This window comes from Polistes canadensis, unplaced genomic scaffold (assembly GCF_001313835.1).
Source record: "Polistes canadensis isolate GaletaPanama2010 unplaced genomic scaffold, ASM131383v1 scaffold_277, whole genome shotgun sequence".
NCBI lineage: Eukaryota > Metazoa > Arthropoda > Insecta > Hymenoptera > Vespidae > Polistes > Polistes canadensis.
In genome coordinates, this window is record NW_014569824.1 from 50,118 (window position 1) to 70,009 (window position 19,892).

Genomic DNA, 19,892 nt, shown 5'->3' on the forward strand with positions numbered 1-19,892 from the left:
AGTGTCAAATAATTGAAATGCGCACGCACGATGCCAGTTCGAAAGTCGACGTTTACCCGCGAACTAGGAGGATGCGGCAGTCGTACGTTTAATACGCGTCAAGCGCGCGCCGGTCGTACATTCAATACTTATACAAGTCTATCATTTTGACGCATTATAAAACGTTAAACTGGCGCGTTTTCGATTACCTTTCGACGTAATAAGGAGCGTTCGTTTTTCAATTAGAAGGATGACGACGGAAATTGATAAAGATGAGCTGAAAAAACGTTTGACGCCGTTACAGTGGCACGTGACACAAGAAAAAGGAACCGAGAGGTAGACAATGCAACAATTCTTTTCTTTTTTTTTCCCCTACATCTTATATCTTTTTGGTTAACCCATGCTGGTTCTTTTTCCAATTTATACAAATTTTGTTATTAATTAAGAACTATCTTTGTTGTATATTTATCATCGATATGTTTGACGCGATTTATACTTTATCATCTTAAAATAATATGTTAATGTCTGAAACGCTATCACTGCTATACGCTTTATATCATCCTTTTCTCTTGGTTTCACGGTGTCGCAATACCGATGTCAAAATTGTCGTTTATATCAGCTAATTATGTCAGAGGTTTCATCAATCTTTTACAGAACGGTATTTACTTCATTTTTATCCTCAAATTGAAAATGTTTATCATTTATGTACGATACTCGTCATGTATAATTTTAAGATTTGTACTTATACATTTTTTCTACACTAAATATGAAATCACGTTGAAGGCCACTTTAGTTGTAGACGCAGATAAAAATAACTTTTTCAAGAGCGATCGCTGGCTTTTTACGTCATGGCCAAGTAGTTCAAAAATAACATTTCGGATGTTGTAATTAACCTCTTTTTATTTAATGTAAGACCGGATGATAGTGTATTATAATTATTTTTATGTTACTCAGGCCATACACTGGTTGCTACAATAAATTTTATCAAAATGGTACATACACGTGTATCGTCTGTGATCAAGAATTATTCTCTTCTGACACTAAATATGACAGTGGATGCGGTTGGCCTGCATTTAATGAAGTTTTAGATCAAGGACGGATTAAGTTAACCAAAGATACCTCTCATGGTAAGCACAGTCTTTTTCACTTTTATTTACATTTAATGCTCAAACTATTATGCTCATATATACATATATTTGATATAATGACGTAGTATTCCTTATTCATTTTATTCTTACATCATACGAGGATATCTAACGATATGCAGGTAAACTGATATTATCGAATGGAAAATATAAATGATTATTAATGGGAAATTAAAGCTTGAGTCTATCTACGATTAGATTTTAGCATTACCTGCTTATTATGGTGTCTTCGCTCTCTTCACACATTACAGTCTTAATCCATCATTAAACCTTCCTAACCGTTTCTTTTATATTTCATTGCCTTCTTTGTAGTTCTATTCTAATCTCTATCTTTTTATCATTTTCAATAATATATATAATATATACATACACCAGTAGGATGTAATATTTTGGTAAAAATATTTTCTACTGGCTTAGTTATTAATTTATTTTCTGCATGTATATTTCTCAAATAATTGAAATTTATTAATTACACGATATATAATATATGTTTAGTATATTATATGATCTGGCTTTATTTATACATGGGTAAAATGTTGTAGATATATATTTTTTCTATAAAGTTCTAAGGAAGGCAGAATTCCTAATACCTTATATCCTGCATGTCCAGCTTAGAGTGTGATTGTGTTAGACTTACATCAATTTTTTATTATTATACTGAAATGTTAGACACACATAAATTGCAAACAAATCTTTTCGTCTAATTAATTTACAAAAATAGTAGTTATAGCATCTCTTATAATATTTGCAAATAAATAGCACATAACTTGTAATTGTGGCTTCTTATAATATAATTTTACTGTGGCCTTAGTAATATCAAAATTAAATAATTATATATTTATATTTCTAATACAGCCGTCGCAGTAATATATGTGGTGTAGATGATAATTATTTTTTATATGCCAATATAAAAAAATTATATAAAAAGAAGAAGAAACATTACATATCATTGTGTTTTAAATAGAATATATAGAGTCATCTCTAACAAACTCAATTGTTATTTGTGTAACTTTTTATTAATATTGACTATATTAAAGATCAGGCATCCACAAAAATCGAAAGAAACAGAAATTATATGTGTAATACTTTTACTCACTTCGAATTTAATAAAATTAAGACTTAATTTAAATCAATATTGTTTTAAGTAAATGGCACATTCGCTCAATCAATATTATAATCTATGTGAATGTTACTATGATTAATACAGAAGAAGTTCAAGGATAGTTATATGCAAGGTAATTTTAGGTAAAAATATGTAAAGTAACAAATATTTATTAGTCTAACTGTAAGTCTACTTCTTCGCCACTACTATTGCTGGGAGGCATAGAAAGTGTACTCAGAAAGGTGTGGGTCTGCGTTTAATCACACTCTATTATTGTCTTTCCTTTGTCTTCCTACTGCTCCGCTACCACCACTTCACTCTCACCATTGAAACACGAAAATCCCGTCACCACACGACGTGTAGTTGGTGGCAATCTACTACTGCTGATCGCAAACCCAGATATGGTGCGGACTGAAGTGACCTGCTCAAAGTGCGGTTCACACCTGGGACATGTATTCAACGACGGTCCAAAACCTACAAGGAAGCGTTTCTGCATCAACTCCGCTTCGATACTTTTTCATGCAGCAGGGGAAGAAAAGAAGTAAATTTTTTTAAATGAAAAGTTTTCTTTCGACATTCAATTTTTTTAGACATTTAAAATTCTTTTGTTGGCTTCAACTTTTAAACACAGTTGATTTCATTAAGAATTTCTTTACATCGATTGTGCTTTCTTGTTTCTAAGCAAGATTTTTAATTGTAACGTAAAATATATAATACGTTATTAATATTTGCAAATTAGCATATTCATATTATTAATAAATATGGTCAATTAAACTTTCACAAGCATTTGCTATGATATACAATTATAAAGCGTGCTTTCATGCTGATGGTATTGTATCAAGTTAAGTAAAAATTTACTTATAAAATATAAGATATAATATCCCTATACATATACAACTGCACTTGATGTAATCATTTCTAACTCAACTAACATGATATTATATGTCTTTTTATAATCAGATCTGAATTGTGCAACATATATTATTTATGTATATAATTATCATACAATTAATACAAAAAAAAGTGATAAAAATATTATTTTCTAAGAGTCTATACTATTTTTACAAATGTGTATAAAAGCTGCAATATGTAAATAGTTAACTATATATTCCTAACAATATAAAACATCATTGGAAGAATCAAACGAGCTATTATTTGTAACCTTCGTTCTTCTATAGAGATAAATAATCTTAAAAGGAAGGGTATATTAAGGGAAAATTGTAATAAAATAATACTTGTTTGTTACAAAATGTTTCCTTATATTGTAACATTTTAAAACAAACTAAAAGGTGTTACAGTACAATATATACGTAAAATTCTAGGCGTTATTTTTTTTCTTTTTTCTTTACAATAATTATTTATCTGCCGTTTCAATTCAATTTCTGGATTTCTTTATCGTTTATATAGATATATATTTTCCTGAGAAATCATTCATTACTAAAAACCTTTTAAAAGCAAATATATATATATTAGCTGTTGTTTTTTTAAAATCAAATAGTTTTGATAAAAGACTGGAAACCATGTACTTTGACCAATATTTTTTTTCTTATTTTTTTTGTCAGTAAAATAGTATCTTTGTTACTAGGCCTGGTTCTTTCATTTAGAGATCTCAAAGCATTTTCAAAAACATCATAAGCACGCAAGCATGCATATACACACTTAACCTGATTTTAGTAGGAACCTATTTTATACTTACAAAATGACAATAATACGTTTCTTACGTAAATACTTAAATGCACATGGAACGTTAATCGAGATGCAATTATAGAAAATAATACTTATCCATGCATTTTATAATCCCTACTCTCAAAGTCTATTTAGTTTATTCATCTAATCTTTTGCCGCATCAAAAAAATAATAATTATTTTATTTTAATAGAATACATATATATTTTTATTACAGTAAGGCATATTTTGGTACAAGCTTTGTACTTTTGTTTATGTAAACAGATTCACTAACAAGATGATCATTTGCGAACAATTGTGCATCTAAATGCACTTAGTATTTTGAAATTTGGACATGGTAAAGTATATTTTATATATTCAATGCATCTCGATTTATCATTTAAAATTAAATCTTAACAGTAAATAGCTATGAACTGAGAGAAATATGTATCTTTTATAATTGTCATAATAATAATACGATCAGACAAAATGGATGTATATATGATCCTTTTTAAAAGATATTTGTGAAAATGCAAGACCTCGCTCGTTATTCCTGATCGAGCTAATTTATTTGGATCCTAATTTATAAATTCGTTTACATGATGATTAATACTAGATGTGCAGTCATTTCCTTTTTTTATGTTGCTTAACATCACTTACTTTCAATTAATTTAGAGCGATTACTGAAAAAGAATGAATATATGCGATGCTTATTTTCATGAAATACTGACACACAAAAATAATACATTATATTATTTATAGTCCTTGATTTTAAAAAAATAGGATCTTTCCCAATTTTAGCATGACTCTAAATATGTTCGTTAACACGATATAAATCGAGTAATTTTGTCTGTCAATTTTTAATTAAACTTTACTAATCGTTATTAAAAAACTAATCAGGCTTTTTATTAATAGTTTTATGGAAGAATAAAACTGCTGAATATTAAATACCTTACGTTTTTTTTTCATTTTAAGGAAATAATATAAATTTTTACCTTTTTGTTTAATCTTTTCATTTCATATGTAATATATCAGTGATTTCTCTTGTATCAATAATTATTTTACTCTCATGATGTTATTTTAAGTGTCAAAAATCGCATATGACGAAACCCTATATATATATAATGAAATTATTAAAAATTACAGAAATTGCAAAATCTAAGTTTCTTAAACTAAATATATAGATAATTTTAATTGTAATGACATGATACTTTGAAAATATAATACAATTAGGAAAGACATTTTAGTTGCTCTGTTTAATATGGTACAACCATTTAGAAACCTTGTATATAACCGTTAACTTGATTTTACATGTTGGTTTCTGATGGTTCGTCAAAATAAATGATACATTTTAATGGTTCAAGATTATAAGGAATCTAGCATGAATAACTCATGCTTCTAAACATGACAACAGGCACTTTATAGTGTCACAAAATGCTCCTACATTTGAACCTTGTTTTAAAATTTCATCGATCATCCGTTCATTTACTTTAAGACACGTTAAGAATAGTTAGATTTGACCTGTAATGAAGAACACACTTGACCAGACAACATTTGTCCATATAAGGATGTTCTTATTAACTAACATATTTTAGTAAAGAGAGGACCTTATATATCTTAACGTGTCTTATCGCGATGCAAATGAGAAAAAGTACTTACTTTTGTTTATCTTAATATTATAAAACAGTAATCATGATTTGCAAAAATGAATATTCTAACTGCACAAAACACAAATAACTCAATTAGCCATACTATATATATATATATATATAAACTAACAAAATGCGACCATTGTGATATCCAAGATAAGAGAAAATAATTAAAGCATTTTTAGTTGAATAAAAATATAATTCTGCGTATTAAGATATGATTATAAGAACGTGACTTTTGAGAATGTTTAAAACAAGTTAGGCTATCGCTTATATATATATATGTATTTATGTCATATTGACAGACAAAAGGATTGAAAACATATTGCTCTGCTCTTTATAACTTCGTTCGAAAAATATAAGTCTGACATGAAGACCAATTTATTTTTCTCCTACAATTTCTTTTTTGTCAAACCATAATAATGTATTAGAATAAATCTTATGTACTTGTTCACATTTGTTTATGGTATTATCTAATAAAGATCCTTGCTATAAATAATGTGTGTTTGTAGCTAACTCTGATCTTCAACTTTAGAGTCAATAATACTATTTTTACATTTTTAGAAAATAACTGACAAACACTTATCTATCCTTGATGATGAATGTTGATAAAAAAGTTTTTTCAGGCAATATTTGACGTCAATTTATGTTCGTTCATTTTTCAATATCTGTTTAATTTTTGACACTAGAAATTTTTAGTAATCAATACACATCACCGAGGTAAATAAGGTCTCTGCCGTCAGATCGTTCACAGTTTTTCTGATTTAACTTTTTCTCCTCACAACATGCGAGACTCGAGCAATTTAAAAACTTTGAAACCATTTCTCGATATTCTTCGCGTATCGGATAAGTTCTATCTATTTATGACCTATATATATATATATATATAATTAATATATATTTATATATATATGTATATATTTATATATATATGTATATATTTATATATATATGTATATATTTATATATGTTTATTTATTACATATATATTATTGAATTATTGTGCCGTTTCCGTTTTGGGAGGGTGGTTCGTTATTCTTTCACATAGTCATATTTATGATCACTTTCGACCATAGTCTTTCACTACTCATTTAATGACCTTTAGCAGCCTCTTTTGCTGCCATAATTAAAGGTGTTAAGGAGGCTAGTGGCCTTGCTAACTTCAAAAAAGGATGCTGTAAAGGAATGTAAAATATGTCCAATGGTACGATAATAACATTATTAAATATAACAGTAAACTATCTTTCATCAAATTAAGTGCGTTACCTTTAATAACTCTGAAGCTGCAGATCGTTTTTCAACTTCAACTTCTAAACATTGGTCTAAGAAATCTTGAAAGATACCAGATAATTTATCCTTCTCTTTAATTTCTGGTTTTCCATTAGTTGCAATTAAATATAATGCTCTCAGTGGATTTTCATTCAAATATGGTGGTTCTCCTTCTATCATTTCAATAGCCATTATTCCCAATGACCATATATCTACCTGTTTTGTTAAATTATTTTCATTTAATATTTTAATAATTAATATTCATCGAGAGTATTATATAATAGTTCGTATCTATTTATACCTTTGGACCATATTGCTTTCTTGTAACTACTTCAGGTGCCATCCAATATGGAGTTCCAACCATTGTAGTTCTTTTACTTTGTTCTGGAGAAATTTGTGCACAAAATCCAAAATCAGTTAACTTTACACCCCCATCCAGTCCAAGTAGGATGTTGTCAGACTTAATATCCCTATGTATAACTTGATTACAATGAAGGAACTCCAATGCTTGTAATACTTCTCTGCATACTGCAGCTATTTGGCCCTCATCCATACAAGTTTCAGTCACGACGTCAGTTAAACTACCACCAGGTAAATATTCCATCACTACCCATAGTTCTTCTCCCACTAAATAACTGTCCAAATAATTTACAACATTCGGATGTTTATTCTCCCGCATAACTAAAATTTCGTTTATTATCAATTCTTTTTTCGGCTGTTGTGAAAGATTCATTTGTTTTATTGCAACCTCCATTCCTGTTGATGTTTCAATCGCTGTATACACTGTACCTGAAGCACTAATAGCAAACAAATGTTTGTTTTATTATTTTTTTATTCGCAGATATTATACTCCAGATAAAACATAATGAAATTTAAATTTATATTTAAAACTTACCCTTGTCCTATTTTTTCCATTTTTGTATACTTTCTATTTGGATCTCCTACACTTACAATTGTCCTAAGCTTTTCTAGTATTTCATCATCCGACATTTTCTTTTTTCTTGCTTTATCACTTTGTGCTGGTCGCGTTTGATCAGTCGTAGTTGATGTAGGTGTTGCTTGATTTTTATTTCTATCTAATTGCGATTGATGTTGTTGTTGTGGTGTTCCATTTCTTTGAGGTGATCCCAATGTAATTGCCAATGGTGGGGGTGGTTCTTCTTCTATAGGCTTTGTATACTGAATATTTAAATTTTAAATTATATAAAATCATTTTATAATTACCTCATATTTTCATCATTTTACACATTAGAAAACTTACTATTGACTTTGTACGTTCTGGTCTCGCAGAAATAGGTGGAGGTGGTGGTTCATCTTCTTGTTCAGAACTAGTTGCACAAGCATCAGTTGGTGTACTACTGGGACTACTGCTACTTACTCTGCAATGTTATTGTTTCTCAGCTAATATTTAATTAATAGTTTTTTCATAATATAAAAATTGTAAAAGGCTCACCTGCTCAATGAATGCTGAGAGTGAGAGCTTCCTGAAGCCTGAGACATTGCCTGTCCACGAATATTTCCTACACCTGTACCAACAGTAACACCCATACTTCGCGGACTACTTGCTCTTTCTATTGGAGCTGGGTGTGCAGTTTGAATGATATCTGTATTATTAATATAACAAGTACAAAAGTTTTTTCTTTATAAAAAGAAAAAAAGGGGGAAAAAAAAATAAATTGATATTGAACTTACCTATAACTCCAACCATCTTAGTTGTAGTCATGTATTTAGAACCTTTTGTTTCTTTACTGCTACTATCATACCAGTTTAAAACATCCAAGACAGCTTGTGGGTTTTTCTTTTGCTCTTGTTTACTAATGTTACTTGACATAAGAAGTCTTGCCCAAGCCTCTGGCATTCCCTGTGAATGATAATATTATATTTTAAAATGATAGAAGTCATAGTTATATTACAATAAGGGGAAGTCAAATATAACAGGTAGGCAATGCTGGCTAGATTAATCCTACTTACTACAGAATATGAAAAAAAAACAGGAGGAATAGATAAATTATTAAGAATATATAATTTAGGGTAAAACATGCAAATGTAAGGTTTTTATGATTCGTTTAATATACCTAATAAATTTATATTACAAGTTAACAATCACCATGATTCATTCTGCAGGAAAGCAATAATGTTAAATGCCACGTTGCCTAAAGCTATATCAATCTACAGAAGCATTTATGCTTATGAAACCTATGATATATCCTACAGTTTGACTCCAACAAAAGAATTAAATCTTTTCTTAACAGCAACGAAAACAAACTCTTAAACAAGATGTATGTACAAGATAAAATACAGGCAAAGTAAGTCTGTGGTCATTTTAATTTACTTACTTTTAATGGCAGCTTGAAAGAAATAGTGTCTAGTTAGTTTTCCATGTGAGAAAATAATATGTATAAGAAGCTGAGACAAATTACCAAATTACCGTTCCACAATGTCCATACGTATGTGAAAAAATGTTTGAAACTTTATTTTTGTAGATACGGAAGATCCATGAGTATTTTCAATTTTATATCACTTAACATTTAATTATATTGCATATTATATTATTTGAATGTTCCGTATCATGGTACAACAGCAAAGCAGAAAGCGAGTGCATTTTAAACGACGTTAAAAAATAAGTATAAATAATGAAACATACCGTAAATTCACCAGTGACAGCATCAAATCCAACATGCACCGTATGTTCAAAATTCGTTGGATAACTTATATTTGGTTTATCTTTATTTTCTTTTGTCTTCATTTTGCCTTTCAATGTTTTTTTCTTACGTTCATCTGAATCTGGTTCTTTTGGTAGTGGGCGCATATCCACTGGCAAATTTGGTGCAGATTCACCTCTACAACATATTCATTATTTAGTTTTAATAGATTTTTATTTAATTTGATAAATGATCATCAATAATTCTTTATAAAAATAATTTATAATATATGTGCTATTTTATTAAATGATACATAATAGATTAAGTAGAATTAAGAATCAATAATTTGAATCATTACTCGTATAAATGTAACAGATATTCTCAAACTGAAAAAAAAAATTGTTTACATATTGAAAGTACCAATGTGTATACATTTTTAAATTTGATAAATGTATTGCTCAAATAACATACACAGATCTTAAAACCTGGCCCCCTACATTAGAATGTCATCGTATCTGAACTGAGAGATTTTATTTTTAGCGAGTACAAAATTAGTGGTAGAGTTCTTCTATTTTTGGAGGACTCAGACTTGTGTATATTATATGGAAAACAAAAAAATATTGTTAACTGTCATAAAATTGCTGATTATAATTGCAGCAATGATTGATAATCAACTTACCAATGCGCAACAGTATTACTTTTTATTATTTCTTTGTTCATGTGCATATTAACATATAATTAAGAATCCGGTAAAGTATGTAAGATAATACCATATATTATGTATGCGTGTTATAAAATATTAATATTTCAATGTCAAAACCCATATATACCCATATATACATTTATAATTTATTATAATTATTAAATTCCTCTTTATTAAGCGTAGCAGTAGCTAATCAATATCCAATAAAACAGATCATATAATACAAAGTAATATGGTATTTGGCAATGAAAGGTATGTACAAAAATGACAAGCACATGTACCTATTAGATGTCAGCCGTACAGGAGGTGCAGGAGGTTTATCTTCTTCGTCTGACATATTGCACCTGCTTCTTTCTCTTAGTTGCCAGTCTATTTTTCGTGGCTGCGTTTCTAATATTTTATTTAGAAATAGAAATAATTCACAGCTATGCTTGTTAAAGTTCAATCAACAATCTTACTTCCTAAAGTTTTAGAAATGATAGACCTTCTTTTAATCACAGTATACTAGAAATCTTGGTGGCAATAACACTGGTACTAAGACTCATTGAACACTACTATCATATTACAAAAATGATCTTATCCTGAATTAAGTGACGAACTTTTCAAATGAATATTCATACGAGTATATTACGTATCGTAGTCGAGAATAGGGAAGATATTAGATAAACCGGTAGAAGACATGGATCGGAACGAATAGAAAGATGCCTCTTCCCCTCCCACCTTGTGGGTGTCACTCTTAAAAGGTTACTCCAAAATGGGAAAGAAGGGAGAAAAAAATCTCCGTGTAGAATGTTGGTATCGTTAAAGAACGGACAGCGTCCTCGAACAGGTCAATGTCGCGACGATGGGGTATACTCGAAGACGGGGGACAGCCGGGCGCCTCGGAAGCGTGATTCACGCACGGGTGCAGGCAAAGTACCCCGCCGCATTCACCAATCTTTCTTCTCCTTTCCTCTATATACTTCTTGCTTTCTTCTAACTATTCTCTTCTTTCTCAGAGTCGCGTCGCGGCTATTTTTCTCGCCCCCATCCAGGATAGAAAGGAGCAATTGTGGTTCCACTCTCTTTTCCTTTTCTATCTGCTGGCACCACCACTACCACCACCGTCACCGTCACCGTCACCGTCACCGTTACCGTCGCCGTCACCGTTGCTGCACTTGGCCGCACTTGGCCGCACTCGCTAAGGAATGAATATGAGTAGTATATATCGTATATATGGCGCCGCTTCAACACACGTCTGTGATATGCCACGCTTGGATACGGCGGAGGTGGAACCATGCGGCGTTTCACTCCTTATTGATGCTACTTTATTTCGCGCTCATAATCGTGCTGCCCAAAGACGACCATCGGTACATATATATATATATATATATCCTCTATTTAGTTCTCTTATTTCCTTACGGCTCTTCTCGAGGCCGATAAGAAGCTCGAATCACCGCCGTAGCGGCTCTCTAAACTGCACAAGCGCCGCCACACTGGAATAATATCCTGAATATATTTCTTCTTTACCTCTTTCCTATTCTCTCCTGTCTCTTTTCTCTACCTTCTACCTCTTTTTCTATCCTCTTTCATTTTCACTCTCTCTACTCTCTCTTTCCTTTTTCCCTACTCTCCATCTTCACCGCTAGTGCCTCTTTTCTAATCATCATGGTTATTATCACTATGTGTTTAGAGTATGTATGTATAGATTATTATACAACACATATTTCTCTTGCTTCTTACACTTTTCAACCCCATATATGAGCATTGTCTCATATACGTATAAATTCGATCTTTATTATTTAATTTAAGTATAATCATTTTTTATGGTGTTTGTAAATAACATTTATTTGACATTATGATTGAACATTCATACGAAGTTGCCACCATTTTAGAATAACAATAATGTGTTAACTAAACGTGTACATACTTGGTTTCATTGATATTAGATATGAATATTTATTGATATTGATTTATCTAATCAATCCAATTTATATTATGATTCTTATTATGACAAACTTTCTCTACTTATATATTTATAATTAAATTATAAAATTATGAATACAAAAAACGCGGTTTTTAAATAGACTACTTTAAGGGGATCGTTTATTGGTCAGTGGATAATACCAATTGATCAATCAGCAAATTCCAGGTCAAACGAGGTATGTACTGATTGGCTAAGGAAAGATATGTAAAATAAACTTTGTACGGTGCAGAAAGTGGTGAATTAAAAACTTGATTTTACTTAATTTAATATAATTCAGATTTATTACACACGTTTAAAAAGAATTTTTTTTAAATTTCTTATGTATCGTATCAGCAATATAGTTAACCACACTTGAAGTTTAATAAAGAAGAGACTTTATTAAACGTTAATATATATCTTAATCATAGTTTAAATATAACGTAAATTAGATTGAAAATATCACAGATTTAGTAATGATCAATACGAGACAACAATAAGTTTCTCTTATCTTTGTTTTTTATTTATGATGAATGTACAAAAGTTATTTCCGTTTAGGTAATGCTAACGCCTTACTCAGAGTACTATGTGTAATATTTGATAGAAGTAATTTTTGTGTTTGTATTTGTGTATAGTAATATCGAATTTGCTACGTATTGTGATTCATTATCTTATAAAAGGAATATTATTGTTAGTGGATTTTACTGCGTATGTTGAGGAGGGCGTATCAATCCTACAATTTATAGAATATTTTTCAAATACATTTACATAACCTCAAATGTGAGATTTTGCATATGTTTGTTTTAGAATGGACATTATTTAGTGAGTTAATCATTTTAGATTTAATTGACTAGTAAATAGAATTTCATCCTAAATAAGTTATTTATTATAAATAGTGTTACTTGAAGGAATTTGATCCAAAAAGTCAAGATGAAGAAAAAGGTACTACGATTTTATATATTGTAAAGTACTAGTAATAGTTAATAATAAAAAATATTATTTATTGCCTTCTTTTTGTATATGTATATTCTTTAGGTTTTGTTGATGGGCAAAAGTGGCTCAGGAAAGACGAGTATGCGTAGTATTATATTTGCTAATTATATAGCACGTGATACTCGTCGATTAGGTGCAACAAGTAAGCATTTTTAATATTTTGTTATGATTTCTTATCATTTATATTTGTGTTATTAATTTGGTTATATTCATAATAGTTGACGTAGAGCATAGTCATGTTCGTTTCCTTGGAAATTTGGTATTAAATCTTTGGGATTGTGGAGGTCAAGAAGCTTTCATGGAAAATTATTTTGCATCTCAACGTGATAATATATTCCGAAATGTAGAGGTGTTAATTTACGTTTTCGATGTGGAATCAAGAGAATTAGACAAAGATATGCATTATTATCAAAACTGTTTAGAAGCAATATTGCAAAATAGCCCCGATGCAAAGATTTTTTGTCTTGTTCATAAAATGGATTTGGTACAAGAGGATCAGCGTGATTTGATACTACGAGAGAGAGAGGAAGATCTCAAAAGACTGAGTTTACCACTTGGATGTACTTGTTTTAGAACTAGTATATGGGATGAAACTTTATATAGGTATTAACTTAGATTGAAGTACATTTTTATGTTGCTTAATACTTATCAGAATATGTCTTTTATCATTTAGTATGCTACGCTTTTATCTAATTACAGAGCGTGGTCTTCTATCGTATACATGTTGATACCTAATGTAGAAGAATTGGAACAAAGCCTAAATCAATTTGCAAAAATAATTGATGCGGATGAAGTACTATTATTTGAAAGAGCAACATTTCTTTTAATTAGCCATTGCGAAAGACAACTTCACAGAGATGTACATCGTTTTGAAAAAGTTTCGAATATCATAAAACAGTTTAAATTAAGTTGCAGGTAAAACAAATGTAATATTTAATCAAATTTATTATACTTGTAATAAATAATAATTATAATTTTTGTTGCAGTAAGTTAGCGGCACAGTTTCAAAGTATGGAGGTAAGAAATAGTAATTTTGCTGCTTTCATAGATGTATTCACATCAAACACATATGTGACGGTTATCATGTCAGATCCAGCTATTCGTAAGTATTTTTATCACTTTGATTATAACATTTATTATTGTTTTAAATGATTAATTAATTTCAAATAATTTTCTGTTTAAGCATCGGCAGCAACGTTAATTAATATTCGCAATGCACGTAAACATTTTGAAAAATTAGAACGGGCCAGTCAAAGTTCAGCATTGGGTAGATAGAAGTCAGCTCGACCCAGGCGCATTGTCACCCGGGTCCAAACTGTTAATGACTGTTGAATTTAAGAGTCTGATGGAATGACCAATATTACATTTGGCAATTTATTTGCTGAAAATAATTCATCGAATAATAATAATATCCAGCTTTTATTATGAGCATTCATGACAGAAATATGTGAATAATTATACAGGGAATATTTCTTTGTTTCTTGCTCAATTGCTATGTTTGATGGTGCTGTAAGACTTTGTATCATCTCATAATAATTGTGGATCTGTGTAAACCTGTAACGAGCAATTCAGTATCAACAGCCATAAAGATAATATTTTGTCTGAATTATTTATAATGGTAAATATGTCACTTAGTTTAAATCCTAAATAACTTCATTTTTTAGACCGAACAATATTGTCATTGTTCCATGTTATATCAATATCTCGCATCAAATTTGTACAGTGGCTTTTGTGATCTTCTCAAAAAGATATATTTTCTTATACTGTATTTAGTTTCTTCAAAATAGCGTACAGTTAATATATGAAATTAATCAAGGAATAGGAGTAAACAATTATTACAATACATTCTCAATGACATGGTATTAATATCACATTTGTATGTTTTGTGTTAAATATGTTAAATTAAATATTAAATTTGAATTGCGCTGCCTCGCACATAAAATTAAGTAAATAAATAATCTATGATTGATATTATGGATTAACGGCTGTAATTGTTTTTAAAAATAAATAAAGTAATAATAGTCTAATAACTTTGCATTTATAATTAGATTATGTATTTTATGATTATAAACGAATAAATGAGAAAAATAAATATCATTTTATTATTACTTTATATATTCTGAAGAGAAAATGTCAATCAATAATTGAAAGATAAGATTGATTGATAAGATCGTTTCAAATTTTATCCGCCTTTAATCTGACAAATGGCGGATTTGTGTGTTGTCACTGTTGACGCGTAGGCATACAGTAGTTACAACAGTAGTTAGTATCTCTCAACGTGGTTCGTAACAATGGATAGAATAATTAAAGGTATTATGAAATATAGGCAGTGTCATAGAGAAGGAATGGTTAAACAATTTCAAAAAGTTAGAGATCATCCCGAGGTATGCTATTTATAATGCATTAACATCTTTTTAAACGATGATTTATTATATATATGAGTACAAGTGTTCTCTTTTAACCTGTTTTCTATTTGTAAGTTTATGATAAAAAATTATAATCGCATGTGACACTGAATCATTCTAATATTTAATTAGTAAGAATAACAAGAAGATATTATAAACAAAAAAAAAATACAATTGACAATTATATACTATTAAATGATTTATACTAACATTTATTTCTGTGTCCCTGAAATATCTTTAAATTTTATGAAGAAATATTGATAAATTTTTTCAAATGCCCTTTGACATTGTTATCGTTATACTAAATGATAGATTTTACTATTACTATTTCCTACTTTATGGATTGATTTCATTTATCGTAGTTTAAAAACTTTTATTATTTCACGTTTCTACATCAAATTTTCGACTTATTTAGATATACTTTTTATTAGAAAATATATGTGAATAGATAACAATATTCAATTTAACGATAGGAACGACGTCGCTGATAATTGCTTAGAACCAATGATACGATCAATAATTCTATTTGAAGTGATTATAGTGAATATTACACTTTTATTTATTTCGTAATTGACTTTTATCGTTCCTCTTATCACAGCCTAAAGCAGTATTCTTTACCTGCATGGACTCTCGGATGATACCAACTAGATTTACGGAAACAAATGTTGGGGACATGTTTGTCGGTACGAGACTTCATTATGACACTAACACATGCAATGTCTACTATCTGACTATTTCTATATGAAGAATCTGGAATTTCTAATGCATTATGGTGTATCAGAGACTGCCTATAAGGTGACAATCCTCAAATGAATATTAATTGAACAAATGCAATTCGAAGAGTATGCAGTATTATAAATTACATGATTTTCTATATTGTACTTTCATTAATTTATTTAATGAAATTATACAATTAAAATTATGGTAATGTAATAAAATCTTGTTGTTAGTCTTGTTTGAGAATCGCACCTTCGAAGCACCGAAGTACATTTGTTGTTTGTAAATGAAAATGTTGATTATTCGAGAATTCGATCCTAATGATAGAAATCTCTTCTTATTTCTCTTTTAGTAAGAAATGCAGGAAATTTGATTCCACATTCTCAACATTTTGTGGATGAACTCACTATGTGCGAGCCAGCTGCTTTGGAACTTGGTTGCGTAGTCAACAACATAAGACATATTATAGTTTGTGGGCACAGTGATTGTAAAGCGATGAATTTATTGTATGCTTTGAAGGACGAAGAATTTGCTTCTCAAGTGAGTTGCGTTCTATATCATATCAAGCATGTATGCATCTATCGTCAAAGTAAAGAAAATAATATTTGAATTTTAGATGAATCGAAGGATATCACCATTAAGAGCATGGTTATGCGCACATGCTAGTAGCAGTTTAGCCAAATTTCAACAGCTTGAAATCACTGGGTTCCGTGAGCCAATTTTGTTTCAAGCTGAAACACCATTGCGGAAGTTTGTTGTTTACATTGATCCTGAAAATAAGTTTGCCATAGAAGATAAATTGTCTCAAGTAAGTATCAATAGAAAGATACTTATTAAAAGTGAACTTATTTTAATATCTAATTTTTTCTACATAGATTAATACATTACAACAGCTTCAAAATATTGCTTCTTATGGTTTCTTAAAAAAAAGATTAGAGAGGCACGAATTACATATTCATGCTTTATGGTTTGATATTTATACAGGGGACATTTATTATTTCAGTAGAGCTAATAAGAGATTCGTCGAAATAAATGAGTTAACAGAGACACCTTTGCTCAAAGAAATCAAGAAATATTATTCTTAGGTGTTTAGGTCTTGAGATGGAGTTCAAAATCTCATGCTTTGCGATTTAATCGTGTAAAGATTCGTGAATTATTTTATCTTTCACGAGGGATCGTTCTGTGATTGCATTTTCTAGCTCTTGTTAAATTCGATCATTCAAATGTATGCAATGTACCTGAAAGTAATTTTATATTTTATATTTCCTTTTATATATATATCAATTTATATTGATTTTATATTATATAAGCCTAATATTTCTAACAACGAATAGAAAACAATCATATTGAATTATTTATAAGATAATATATCTTTTTTTTTATTGTATTATTGTAGCGATACACATAATTATAATTTGAATGTTAAAAAAGATGAAACTGTGCAAAACTAGAAGCTTTAAAAAAAATGAAGATTATTTTTGTAAAGTGTGATTTTAACAAGATGTATGTTATAACTTAAAAAGAATTTATGTCTGTATACAATATTTTCTAACATATTGTACTTCGTAATTTAATGTAATATATAAATATATATATTATGCATATACATAATATAATACATTTATTTTCATATTATAATAACATTTTCACGTGTTTTGTTAGTTTTTATTTTAATTTAAATCGAAGTTGAATGCAGCGATTTTTTTTTTAAAATAGCACGATTCATAGATAAAATTAGAACACAATTATTTTATTATTGTTACAATTATTCCGTAAAAATAATCGCTTATTTATTCAATCTGATATCTATCGATTCAAATGGGAATGATCTCCAAGAAAATTGAAACGAAGAAATAAAAGGCGGAGGACGCATCCATCGAACGATGAACGAACAGCTTTGCGTTCAAAGGAATTAGAGCATGCCATTCCCGAAAGAGAAAGCAAAACAACGAAGGAAGGTACCCTGAGTCAGCCAGGACGGCGAAAACACACCGGGATCGCATTAATTTATGCAATTTTGATATAGAATACATTTAACTTAATTAATCATCAACGAACAATCAAATTGAATGTAGTGATAGGGTTTTGGGATCACCGTAAATAAAAAAATATTTCAAGTGGTAAGAATTTAGTGATTAGTAGTGGGTTTTATTAATTCATATCTATGTAATATGATTAGTATTTTATAATTAAATAGAGGCAATCCTCCAATAACACAGTTAATTAGCGTATCGTGTTATGTATATACATTATATATATAATAATATTATACAGACTGGTCACCATTCTTAATTTATTGAAGCCATCTTTAAAATAGTTCCTACTCATTCTGAAAAATATTTAATTAAAAAATAAAATCTCTAATATAGTATATATATATATAAAAAATAAATAACATAGCATAATTTAAATCGTCGATAAAAAAAAGTTGTATTGTTAATATAAAAAAAAACGAAGAACGATTTCTCATATTATACTTCTCGTGGATTCGCTGAAGGCACGCTAAATAAGAAACGTAAGAAAATGAAGAAGAAAGACAAAAAACATAAGAGAAGAGTAACGTTTCGCGGCACGAGTAACTCGCGCTTTTCAGCTCATTTTGCGGTAAAAGTGAAGAGGACTGGCTTCTCTTTTCTGTCTAACATAAGCGAATAGTTAGATAGTCGGGCCGGTTAGGCCGGTCTACGGAGTGTGACGGGCCTACGGTACGTACGGGCCAGCAGGAGTGTCGGGAAGGCGAAGAGGAGAATCTCGGAGAATTTACTCTTCGATGCTTGGAACTCAAAGAAGGAGAGCTTCTGTGTCTTCCTTCCTCTTTCTCTTCTTCTTCTTTCTACATGTTATCTTGCTATCCTCTCCCGCGAACAGCGCTGGCATACTGCCCTGAATCCTTTCAGGGTATATATATGTATGTATGTATCTATGTGTACCGTATAGAGGTTTGTTATTTCTGCAGACACTTGGATTATTCAATCGAAAGACCCAATCATATTAATTAAATTGTTTGTCGATTTTTAATTATTAATTTATGTTTTTTTTTTCTTATATCTATATTCTATATAATTTTTTTGTTTATATATATATATATATATATATATAATTTTGTATCTATTATTTGAAAGAATAGTTAAGAGTGTTGGTTGCACAGATATTTTTATTTTTTATTTTTTTCTATTATTTCCAAAGAGAATTGTTATTTGTTCTTTTCTTCTATTCAATGACATTCAAAGTCTATACATCGAAGAAAAGAGTTTCGTTTTCACCTCAATCTTTTTTTTGGTTGTCTACCTAAAACCTAAGGGAGGATAAAAAATATTTTCAGATGTATAAAGTAGCTTCTAAGAAAGCTCAATTGCGATTGGATTCGGTTGTGAAATATTTGTATATATTTGTTAAATTCAACATGTAAACCTGTCGGATTGACACAGGTTCTATAGAAAAAATGTTTTGAGGACACGAAGATTCTTCTTGAATCTGAATTGTCGTAACATCAAAACGGAGCAACAGGTGGTAAGGACCACCTCCGTAAGCCAAGAGGTAAAGAAAACAACAGTCGGCTTTTTTCAACTATAGGTCTACCGCAATTCGTCAAAATTTTACTTCCGTGTATAATTTATTTGTCTCTCCTTTTATTTGGGAAGCTCACTTTCAATCTTTTCTTTTATACCATAGATATTTATTT

General features: G+C 29.7%; 4 protein-coding genes across 16 annotated transcripts; 3 read left to right on the plus strand and 1 right to left on the minus strand.

Moving 5' to 3' along the window:
* The first annotated feature begins 7 nt into the window (after positions 1 to 7).
* On the plus strand, positions 8 to 6,035 carry LOC106791005 (methionine-R-sulfoxide reductase B1). 4 transcript variants are annotated; one of them, XM_014756321.1, is made up of 4 exons: positions 8 to 315; positions 934 to 1,106; positions 1,228 to 1,246; positions 2,590 to 2,738. In XM_014756321.1, exons 1-4 carry the CDS (start codon positions 230 to 232, stop codon positions 2,639 to 2,641), a joined length of 330 nt encoding a protein of 109 aa, XP_014611807.1. In that variant the 5' UTR covers positions 8 to 229; the 3' UTR covers positions 2,642 to 2,738. The 4 variants fall into 4 exon arrangements, with proteins under 4 accessions (XP_014611807.1, XP_014611804.1, XP_014611806.1 ...); XM_014756318.1 differs by lacking the exon at positions 1,228 to 1,246 and having other exon boundaries at positions 2,590 to 6,035; XM_014756320.1 differs by lacking the exon at positions 1,228 to 1,246 and having other exon boundaries at positions 2,626 to 3,366.
* On the minus strand, positions 3,469 to 12,028 carry LOC106791004 (serine/threonine-protein kinase PAK 3). Of its 6 annotated transcripts, none has more exons than XM_014756316.1 (10): positions 10,435 to 12,028; positions 9,453 to 9,648; positions 9,145 to 9,156; positions 8,501 to 8,669; positions 8,262 to 8,388; positions 8,070 to 8,187; positions 7,704 to 7,987; positions 7,110 to 7,605; positions 6,806 to 7,024; positions 3,469 to 6,714 (listed from the first exon to the last, which is right to left on the minus strand). In XM_014756316.1, exons 1-10 carry the CDS (start codon positions 10,488 to 10,490, stop codon positions 6,631 to 6,633), a joined length of 1,761 nt encoding a protein of 586 aa, XP_014611802.1. In that variant the 5' UTR covers positions 10,491 to 12,028; the 3' UTR covers positions 3,469 to 6,630. The 6 variants fall into 6 exon arrangements, with proteins under 6 accessions (XP_014611802.1, XP_014611801.1, XP_014611799.1 ...); XM_014756315.1 differs by having other exon boundaries at positions 8,070 to 8,175; positions 8,262 to 8,412; XM_014756313.1 differs by having other exon boundaries at positions 8,070 to 8,178; positions 8,262 to 8,412.
* Positions 12,029 to 12,555: 527 nt separating this feature from the next.
* Positions 12,556 to 15,118, plus strand: LOC106791011 (ras-related GTP-binding protein A). Of its 3 annotated transcripts, none has more exons than XM_014756332.1 (7): positions 12,556 to 12,653; positions 12,992 to 13,037; positions 13,131 to 13,230; positions 13,307 to 13,691; positions 13,788 to 14,003; positions 14,075 to 14,190; positions 14,272 to 15,118. In XM_014756332.1, the coding sequence occupies exons 2-7, from the start codon at positions 13,026 to 13,028 to the stop codon at positions 14,361 to 14,363; spliced, it is 921 nt and encodes a 306-aa protein (XP_014611818.1). In that variant the 5' UTR covers positions 12,556 to 12,653; positions 12,992 to 13,025; the 3' UTR covers positions 14,364 to 15,118. The 3 variants fall into 3 exon arrangements, with proteins under 3 accessions (XP_014611818.1, XP_014611817.1, XP_014611816.1); XM_014756331.1 differs by lacking the exon at positions 12,556 to 12,653 and adding an exon at positions 12,662 to 12,917; XM_014756330.1 differs by lacking the exon at positions 12,556 to 12,653 and having other exon boundaries at positions 12,662 to 13,037.
* Positions 15,119 to 15,175: 57 nt separating this feature from the next.
* Positions 15,176 to 17,526, plus strand: LOC106791012 (beta carbonic anhydrase 1). Of its 3 annotated transcripts, none has more exons than XM_014756333.1 (5): positions 15,176 to 15,472; positions 16,092 to 16,176; positions 16,563 to 16,750; positions 16,827 to 17,018; positions 17,086 to 17,526. In XM_014756333.1, exons 1-5 carry the CDS (start codon positions 15,380 to 15,382, stop codon positions 17,293 to 17,295), a joined length of 768 nt encoding a protein of 255 aa, XP_014611819.1. In that variant the 5' UTR covers positions 15,176 to 15,379; the 3' UTR covers positions 17,296 to 17,526. The 3 variants fall into 3 exon arrangements, 2 of the variants coding, with proteins under 2 accessions (XP_014611819.1, XP_014611820.1); XM_014756334.1 differs by lacking the exon at positions 15,176 to 15,472 and adding an exon at positions 15,488 to 15,563; XR_001382147.1 differs by lacking the exons at positions 16,827 to 17,018; positions 17,086 to 17,526 and having other exon boundaries at positions 16,092 to 16,288; positions 16,563 to 16,654.
* The last annotated feature ends 2,366 nt before the right edge of the window (positions 17,527 to 19,892 follow it).